The sequence below is a fragment of the Sturnira hondurensis genome, unplaced genomic scaffold (assembly GCF_014824575.4).
Source record: "Sturnira hondurensis isolate 20B ecotype Veracruz unplaced genomic scaffold, ASM1482457v3 Scaffold0025395, whole genome shotgun sequence".
NCBI lineage: Eukaryota > Metazoa > Chordata > Mammalia > Chiroptera > Phyllostomidae > Sturnira > Sturnira hondurensis.
In genome coordinates, this window is record NW_028098026.1 from 741033 (window position 1) to 751107 (window position 10075).

Below are 10075 nucleotides of genomic sequence, written 5' to 3' on the forward strand. Positions count from 1 at the left end.
AGGTCTATAAATCACTTGGGGGTGGGGCACCTAAAGCTGTTCTCCATGCTGGTCTGCCTACTTGACCTCTTGTCTCTTTCCCCAGACACCCTCCTCCCTTCCTGGGAGGCTGGCCCAAGGAGGGGCCTGGGCATATATAGGGAGCCACTGTGGGAGAGACTGGCCAGAGAAGCATTAGGCAGAGAAGGTGAGGAGGGGGATCTGGGAATTGGATGGGCAGAAGGAGCTGTGGTGGTCTCAGACTGAAGGAAGGCCAGCGCTGAGCGCTGGCCGGTGACTGCCCTACCTGGGCCTCACCGAATGGCCTCTGCTATAAACTGTCCTACCACCAGGGTGTGGATAACTGGGCATGCTCAGTCCACTTGGGCCCAGCAGAGAGCCAGGAGCAGCCCCTTGCAGCTGAGGCATGGAGTGGGGGCAGTGGGTCCAGCTGGGCCTTCCTTTCCCTCCTGGCCTTTCCATGGCTTCATCCCTGCTCATGTGTCCCAGGCAGGACTATGGCATCTGAAGCAGCAGAGGCGGAAAAGGGGTCTCCGATTGTGGTGGGGATGCTGGTCGTGGGCAACATCATTATTCTGGTGAGACATCCCCCAGTGCTGGTAGCCGAGTGGGAGGGTGGGGAGAGGAGGCCAGTCTTGAGCCTGGGGTGGAGGGTGAAGGTCCCGGTCTCTCCAGTAGACCAGTGCTGCAAGCTTTCTAGTCAGAGCAGCCTGGATTTGAACCTCAGCTCTGCCTCTCCCCAGCTGTGTGACCTTGAGCAAGTGGCTTTACTTCTCTGTTCCTGTTTCCCTAACTATAGATTATGACTTCATTGTGGGGATATTTGTGTGGATTAATCTATGTATGAACCTCAGCTCCAAAAAAATGATTAGCAAATGCTAGCTATGAACATTAACATGATTATGAACATAAAGTGCCTGTTTGGCACACAGCAGGCCCATGATAATGAAGAATAAAAATGTATTTTACTTAATATTTAATGTTTTTTAAAAAAATATATGTGATACCTGTACATGGCTCTGAGGCAAGATAGCCTGGGTTCAAATCCCAGTTCTGACACTTTCTATTATAGACTTGGGGTCACCTCTCTGGGCCTCAATTTTCTCATCTGTAAGATGGAGACTTGCTCTGACCACGTAGCTCAGTTGGTTAGAGCATTGTCCCGATATGCACATACAAGAGGCAACCAATGAATGTGTGGGTAGAGTGTAGAAGCAATGTTTCTCTCTCTATATATATATATCACTTCTCCCTCCCTAAAATCAATCAATAAAAAAAAAATTTAAGATAGAGATAAAATAGTAATGCTGCAAGGATAAAATGAGCTTTGGGTTAATATTCTTAGGCCAATTTTCACACATGGTTACTCTTTGTATTAACCATAACAATAGTGTCCACTAAAGCTGCAACTAATGATTATTACACAGAAGCCAGTTATGAGGCCCAATGCCTGGCACAAAGTACTCAAGGAGTTTTAGTTTTATTGTTGTCAAAAGAACCCACCAAGCAGTTTCCTCTCTTTTTTCTGTGTCCCTCATCCCCAGACAACCGGATGCTTAGTTTTTTTCAACATGCTACAAATGCAAGCAATGGTAGCATATATATTTTCTCCCCTTTCTTGCCTAAAATGTAGCTCATGGCATATTCTTTTCCATGCCTCCCATTTCTTCCTACTCACACGGCCTATGGGCCACTCCACAGCAGTCCTCAAGAGAGCCTCCCCGCTCTTTTTCACAACTGCATACACTCCGTTGTATGACATCCTGGTTCCTCTATCTACAATGCCGCCGGGGATCACCTTGTGGGTTTGTGATTTTCCTGCATGGACGGGTGTGTGTGTAGGGTTACTTCACCACGTGGAATTGCTGGACCAAAGGGTTGATGTACTTACAAGTCTTCTGGTAACGGCCAGATTGCCCTCGTCAGGGCATAACACTAGTGAGGGAGGGCAGGTTGACTGAGCATCTCCTCTGTGCCAGTCGTGTGCTCTAGGCTCTGCGTGTGGCGTCTCCTGCTGTCGTTGAAGCCACTGGCAATGGCGACAGGCAGTGGGTTCTGACCGGGCCCTGCCCTCCTGACCTCTGTCTAGCCTCATCCCTGCTCATGAAAGGGGATGTCTTTGTCACTTATTAATTTCTTAACCAATGTTTTAAATCGGCCCCCAAAGATATGTTTATTGATTTTAGAGAGAGAGAAAGAGAGACAATAACATCCACGTGAGACAATATTTGACGTGGCAGAGAAACATCAATCGGTTGCCCCCCATCCCCAAACTAGGTATGAGCTTGACTAGAAATCAAACCCACAACCTTTTGATATGCTGGGCGACGCTGCAACCAATGAACCACCCGACCAGGGCTCTTTGCCACTCTTATTACATATTCACTCTGCTGAGCAGGTAGGTAGTGGAGGCTCAGAATGAAGAAAGAACTTGCTCATGGAGACTCACTCATGCAGCGGGGGCTGCTGCCCCTGAGCAGATCTTTCTTACCGGCTGCTCTTTCTAGCTGTCAGGTCTGGCTCTGTTTGCTGAGACAGTGTGGGTAACAGCTGACCAGTACCATGTATACCCACTGATGGGTGTCTCGGGCAAGGATGATGTCTTCGCTGGCGCCTGGATCGCCATCTTCTGCGGCTTCTCCTTCTTTGTCGTGGCCAGCTTTGGAGTGGGTGCAGCGCTCTGCCGCCGGCCGGCCATGATCCTCACGGTGAGGCCCAGGAGGAGGGGATGGGGTTAGGTGGGCACGAAGGTCGTCCTCATAGAGTCATCATAGTGACCATCACTGCAGCCACGGATGTGTTCAGCCTGGCACCACACCCAGGCCTCTTGGAAATCATTTTATTTCACCTTCCCATGACCCAATAACCTCGATTCGGCTGTCTGTCTCCATCGTTTCAGAAAGAAAACTGGGAAACAGGGGAGGGAAGGAAGAAAGCTCTCTGCACAGGAGGACAGCTGTTGAGTAGCGGGACTGGGATTTGAACCTCAGCTAGTTGGTGTCCAGACTCTGGTCTCATGAGTGCTATTGATAAAGGCAATAGTAATAGCAGATCAGATACCAGGTAATAAGTGCTCATTACTTTCTAAGTGTCTTACATGGGTTAGTTCATTTATTCCTCACAACCCGCCATGAGATATTGTCACCACCATCATTATCCTGAAGCCACCTGACAGCTGAAATTGAGGCTCAGAGAAGTGAAGTCACTTATCCAGGGTGTCACAGCGAGTGACAGAGCCAGGAGGACTCTAACCCGAGACGTTCAGCAGGGAGCCTGCGTTCTCAGTCTCTGCCGACATCAGCAACAGTAACAATAGCCACCCTTCCTCAGGGCCTCTCACTTGCCTGACGCCTGGCTAAGCCGTGTGCAAAATGAGCTCCCTCAATCCTCCCAGAAGCCCTCTGAAGTTACTGCTTCTCTACCCATTTACTAAACAAGAAAACTGAGGTTCAAAGAGGCCAAAGCCCATGTAGTAGGGAGAGCAGGAATTCCAATCCTGACCCAGTGACACAGAGCCGACACTGTGCCTCCTCTGTGGTTGAAAGACCTTTAAATTCCCATGAGCACCTACCTATTCAACCAACAAATGCTTGTTAAGCAAGAACCACATGCCAAACCCTATGCTAGGCACCAGAGCTATACAGTGAGCAAAACACAAAGCTGTTGCCTTTTTGGGACATGCTCTGAGGGGGGAAGACAGGGACCGGGGAAGGGTGAGCTGGAACTGGAGAAAGGGATGGGGAAGCCTCGAAGTCAAGGAAAGCAAACGCCTAGGGGAGACGAGGAGTGAGCTTGTGTGTGAATCTTCAGAAGAACATCCCAGGTGGAGGCAACGGCAAGAGCAAATGCTCTGAAGCCAGAGGAGGCTAGGAGACCAGTGTGGCTGCAACCGAGTGGGGGTGAGGGTAGAGAGGAGTTGAGGTGAGGGCAGATGGAGGTGAAGGAGAGAACAATGGGCAATGGACATAGAGGGTGAGGAAAGAAAGGGGAGGTGGGGCTATTATCAGGCAGGCCCCATGGGCCTTGGTAAGGCGGCTTTACTGTAAGATGGAGCCATGAAAAGGCTCTCTCCTTTCCTTTCCTGTTTTCCTCCTTTTTTATTTCTTTCCTGCATTTCATTCTTTGGCATAATAATTGAACCAAAGCCCTAGAAGTTCACCCAACTAGTAAAAAAAAACAAACAAACGTGTGCGCCTATTAGTTTGTCATTAGCTAAGGCCTGGAAGTTTTTTAAAAGAGTATTATGGCAAATTTCAAGCATAGACTAGAGAGAATGCCCTGATGAACCCTGTGTACCTATCACCTGGTTTCAACATGTCTGTCGCAGACGGGCGAACTTCGTGTCCTCTACTCCACTCCCTGCCTGCCCACATTTTTCTTTCCTGGGGCATTTTGAAGCACATTCCATACACCAAATCACTGACCTACAAATATTTGAGAACGTATTTCTCTGAGTGATAAGGATATTGCTTTAAAATAGTCGGGCATGTTATGCCACATCATGCCATCTCTTGGCAGTGGAGTTGGCCAATCCATACCCCGTACCATGTTGCTTTAAGGGTAAGGGTAAAGGGTGAGGGCAGGTAAATACTTTTCATTAAACACAGGTCAAAGAGATTTTTCTTTTTATTTGCCCAATCACCATGCCACTGGCACACCTGCAAAATGTACCCTAGCTCCTTCCTATCTCTCTTCCAACACCCACTCTGGGTTCAAATGTCCTTGGTTGTCTCAAGAATGTCTTTTTCTCTTTCTAAAGTAGACATTTATTTTTACTGTATCCAAGCATATTGTTAACTTCAGGAAATACCTTACATATGTTTTCATTTCATTTTCCCCTATCATTTTATTATGGAAAATTTCAAACATGCAGAAAATGGGAATGACTTGAACAGCGAACATTTGTGTACCCATCACACAGATACTACCACTCACTTGTCTTACACATTTTTTAAAAATTGCATTTCTGCCCTGGCTGGTGTAGCTCAGTGGATTGAGTGCAGACCTGTGAACCACACAATCGCGGATAGATTCCCAGTCAGGGCACATGCCTGGGTTGCAGGCCAGTTCCCAGCAGGGGACTCATGAGAGGCAACCATACATTGATATTTCTCTCCTTCTCTCCTTCCCTTCCCCTCTAAGAATAAATAAAATCTTTAAAAAGAATTGCATTTCTTCAGTTCGCAGGCCCGTGCTCAATCCACTGAGCTATACCAGCCAGGGCTAAAAATTGCATTTCTGTCAATCAATCCATCCCTCAAGGAACTGTGATTTCATAGGCTTTGTCATGACTGGGCTGTTCTTTCATCCCCTCCCTCTGTCTCTCCCCAGTACCTGGTGCTCATGCTCATCGTCTACACCTTCGAGTGCGCTTCCTGCATCACGTCCTACACCCACCGAGACTATGTGAGCCAGGCAGAGGCCAGGGGGAGGGCTTGACTTCCAGGGGTTAGTGTGGTGAGGGTCTCACGCTGAGGGTGGATGTTGACTTCTACCTCCCCAGCCATCCCCATTGGACTCTATTTTTTCTGGCCCTGCACAGATGGTGTCCAACCCATCCTTGATCACCAAGCAGATGCTGACATTCTACAGTGCCGACACGGACCAGGGCCAAGAACTGACTCGCCTCTGGGACCGCATCATGATTGAGGTGAGCAAGGATGGGCGAGGGTGAGCAGGGAGGTCTGAGGACCCGGGGCCGTGACCACAGAGGTAGATAGGGCTCCCACTATGCTCCCACTGGTATTTGATATCTACTCATGTGGCTCGTACAAGGGATGCCCTGGGGGTTGTCATTTTCCAGATGAGTAAATAGGCCCCAAAAAGGGAAAGTCACTTGCCCAGGGTAAGTGAATCCAAACCTGGCAGCCTACATCCAGAATCCCTGCTCTTAATCATGACGTACGTATATTGTATTAACAATAACAGCAAACATTTAATGAGCAATAATTTCTGTTGAGCATCATCCAGAGAATTTTGAAAGCTTATTTAATCCTCACAACTACCTCATAAGGGAGATCAGCTTTTTAGCCATAAGAAAATGAGGCAAGGAATTGAGGGGCTTCCCTGAGGTCACACAGCTGGTAGTCCACAGAACCAGGAGGATTCGAACCCAGGCTGTCAATTTCCAGAAAAAAGCACATTCATAGCTAAATCCAACATGACATGGCAGCACAGAGGAGAATATTGAGGATTCAAGGGAAAATGAAGTCCTAGTGTGACTCAAGTGATACGGCTAGCCAGGATTGGAACCCAGGTTTGAAAGAGCTTGTGTTTTCATCTCTCGAGGGCCACAAATTAAACACCCACCGGGGGTAGGAAAAGCCAGAAATCTGCCTTTTGGTGTTATGTAGCTCAGGTCTTGTTGACAGTGAATTCAAAAGATTTTTAAAATAAATCACAAGTGTAGGTTTGATCCAAATCCCCCATCAGCCTCTTGGTACTGGAACAAATATCTTCTGGTTCCTACTCACACACATGGCCCCTGCCCTCCTCTTTGAGGCCCAGCACGTGGGGAAGTTGGCCCCAGCAGCGGCACAGAACAGTTTCTTATTACCTGACCTCAGGCAAGTGGTTATCTGCTCTGAGCTAAAGCCTGGCCCCCTGCCTTTCTCTCCAGCAAGAGTGCTGTGGCACATCTGGTCCCATGGACTGGGTGAACTTCACATCAGCCTTCCGGGCTGCCACCCCAGAAGTGGTATTTCCCTGGCCCCCACTGTGCTGTCGACGGACTGGCAACTTCATCCCCCTCAGTGAAGAGGGCTGCCGTCTGGGCCACATGGACTACCTATTCACCAAGGTATATCTTCTCCTTTCTGCTGCACCTGTCTGTGGTCTCTCTGGTCCTCTCTGATTCTTCTCTACTCACCCCCCCCCACCCCCACACTGTCTATTATTTCCTCTTCCCTTCTCTGGCTTTCTCTATCTCTTCCTTCTCTCAACTCTCCACCTATCTGTCTCTCCCTTCCTCTGAAGGCCAATGGGATGTACACAAGGTCTGTCTGATTCAGACCTTGCACGTACAACTTTTCTCAGGCTGTCTGGGAATATGCACAACAACAATAAGAACAACAGCACAACACGGATAACAACCCGCCCGTATTTATTGAGCTTTTACTTTGTACCAGACATCTTTTTAAGTGCTTTAGGCTTTTATCTTATTTTTTAATCCTCACCTGAGAATATATTTATTGATTTTCAAGAGCTAGGAAGGAGAGAGAGAGAGAGAGAAACATCAGTATGCTCTCCAACCGGGGATCGGGCCCACAACCTAGGGATGTGCCCTTGTGAAGTATCAAACCTGCAACCTTTTGGTGTATGGCATGATGCTCTAACCACCGGAGCCACCTGGCCAGAGCTAAGTTTTTATCTTATTTCTCACCATAGCCTGATGAGGTAAAGATGATAATTATGCCATTTTACAGACGATGAAACTGAGAGGTAACTTACTAGTGAGCGATGGAGCTGGGGTTTGATTTCAGGTAGTTAGGCCCCAACCAGGGGCTTTAACTACTGCAAGGGAAGTGCGGGAACAGAGAAAGGACTAGAGGAGGTTAGACTAAGAGAACTGGTCCCAGGGGCCCTCTCTAGCTGCTCTTGGCTGCCCGGGGCCCTTCAATGGTGGGTATTAGATCAAGTGCAAACCACCTCCACCCTCAGAATCAGACAGCCACATTTCCAGCCATGACCCTGCAGAGTGCTTACATGCATCTTCATGGAATCTTCACAAGTGCTTTCAGAGGGCAGTGCTGTTAAGATCACCAGTTCACAGATCAGAAAACTGAGGCTTAGAGGTTCAGAATCATATGTGGGCCCCATAGCCAACAAATGATAGCCCCCCCACTCAGTCCTGCCTAAATAGAGGGCACACACCCTGAAACTTGGTTCTTGGCTGCTTCCAAGTTGGACCAGGGGTCTACGTGAAGATGGGGGGCTCTAGACCCACACAGTCCCATCTCATCAATGAGGAAACGTCCGAAGTGGAGTCATCCTAAAGACGTAGTTCAGACCCTTGGAACTTGTGGGCAGCATGGTAAGCTGGCTCTAAAACAGAATCACCCTCAGGCTGTCATCATCATCCTCAGGGTAGCACATGCTTATACAGAGTGTGGGTTCAAGGTCACATCCCTGCTCCCTAAAACCACCCTGAGAGGTGGACACTGCCATGATGCTCACTGCACAGTGAGAAAATATAAGACAGGGAAGGAAGTGACTTTCTTGGGGGCCTAACGCAAGTCTTGCTTTCAGCAGCCAGCCTTCCTGGAAATGCTCTCAAACTCTCGTTTTCCCTTTGCCCAGGGCTGTTTTGAACACATTGGCCATGCCATCGACAGCTACACATGGGGCATCTCGTGGTTTGGATTTGCCATCCTGATGTGGACAGTAAGAGGCGGGGAGCCTGTGGTTGGGTGGGAGGTGGGTGCAGGGCTGGGGTGCCCCTGACCAGACTGCCTTCGCCTCCAGCTCCCTGTGATGCTGCTAGCCATGTATTTCTACACGACCCTCTGAGGAGCGAGAAGGGATGGCTTCATGCACACCTCGACCTCCTCCTCCTGCTCCTTCACCCTCCAGCTGAGGCTGGGCTGGTGCCTCACCTCTCCCCTTTCCACCTCCTTCACCCTTTCCTCCTTCTACTCCCCGTATATTTTACCAGGTTCCTGAGGTCTGCTAGGAATTGAGGATGCCCTGAAACCCCTGGACACGTATACACGGACCTTTAACCCTTAGCCTCATTTCATTTGCTTGACTCTTGAACTATCTATCAGTGTCAATTTAACGTCTTGTCCTGAGATCTCACCACCCCATTCACAGATGTCTCTCCTTCCTGGTAGATGTTGCCATTATTACTCAGTGGTTTATGATGACCTATGTAAGCTCTGGTAGACTGGGGTTGCTATGAGAGAAGGGACAAGTTCTGTCGTGGTCATTTATTTTCCCCAGCACTGCCCAGCACTGGACTGAGTATAGATAGTCAATAAATACTGTTTGAATGAGTTTATTTGTTTCCTTTTGGAAAGGTGAATGAAGAACTCTATCAATGGAAGTGGCAGAAACCAAATTGGCACTGACTAAAATATAAGCTGAAATTTATTGGCTCATGTAACTGAGTTAACGGGGCTGGATCCAAGAGTTCAGACTAGGTTTCCAGGAAACCTGCTTCAGTCTAAGACAGGATTTCTCTGCGACACCAGATGTACATCATTATAGCTAAGAAACACAGTGGTGAGAAAGGATCTATGTCCTAATAGCTTGAGCCAAGGTCAAGGATTAAATCTCACTGTCTTGGTTTAGGTTCCAGGCCCACCCTTTGGTTAGGAAAGCAAGAGCACCTGGACTGACGATCCTGCTAAAAATGCATCGAAGGGTGGTGTTGGGATAGTGTTCGTTTATGCAAATCAGATTGCAGGGCTGATGGACCAGTACAGGTGACAGATATCCTCCTCTTAGGGACTAAAGCTGTTGGCAAGTTCTCTAAGGGGTGCACAACACACAACAAACTTTAAGAATCTCATCATCATTTGCTTCTCTGAAGCAAGCCCATTCCCTGGCCATTTTATAGCAATTAGGCTCTGCTAGGAGAGACTGGCTTCACTCCCCATTGTACAAAGTTTCTCAAGGTCCTCATTTACTTCAATGGTCTGCTGATGGTAGGCAAATGCTAAATTCAGATATCGGCTTTTAAAAATCTGTAATGGTCCATTGGAAACAACCTAATATCCATTAGCAGGGGATGGGCTATACAACTCGTGCTATGTCCTATGGAATTCTCTGTGACTGTTAAAAAAAATGATAGATCGAGTGGGGGGGGGAATGCAGATGACTGTACTTGAAAAACAATAAAACTTTAAAAATGATAGATCTATGTGAGCTGATATAAAAAGATGGTATAATGGTATAAATAATCCAAAAGCATATATAAGATGATTTCATTACAGTAACCTAGATTAGTATCAATAGGGGACTGGTTAAATTAGCTATGCAGAGGCAGGAGAAGTCAGGAGGGAGGAACTCTGGAGGTGTCCCAGGGCTAAGACAAAGGACATCCATACAGGACAGAGACCCTGTTCTACACCGA

At 48.0% G+C, this 10075-nt stretch overlaps 1 protein-coding gene across 2 annotated transcripts; it reads left to right on the top strand.

Moving 5' to 3' along the window:
* Positions 1-493: 493 nt before the first annotated feature.
* On the top strand, positions 494-9737 carry UPK1A (uroplakin 1A). 2 transcript variants are annotated; one of them, XM_037039682.1, is made up of 7 exons: positions 494-578; positions 2508-2708; positions 5332-5406; positions 5543-5650; positions 6620-6799; positions 8299-8382; positions 8464-9737. In XM_037039682.1, exons 1-7 carry the CDS (start codon positions 498-500, stop codon positions 8506-8508), a joined length of 774 nt encoding a protein of 257 aa, XP_036895577.1. In that variant the 5' UTR covers positions 494-497; the 3' UTR covers positions 8509-9737. The 2 variants fall into 2 exon arrangements, with proteins under 2 accessions (XP_036895577.1, XP_036895578.1); XM_037039683.1 differs by lacking the exon at positions 5332-5406.
* The last annotated feature ends 338 nt before the right edge of the window (positions 9738-10075 follow it).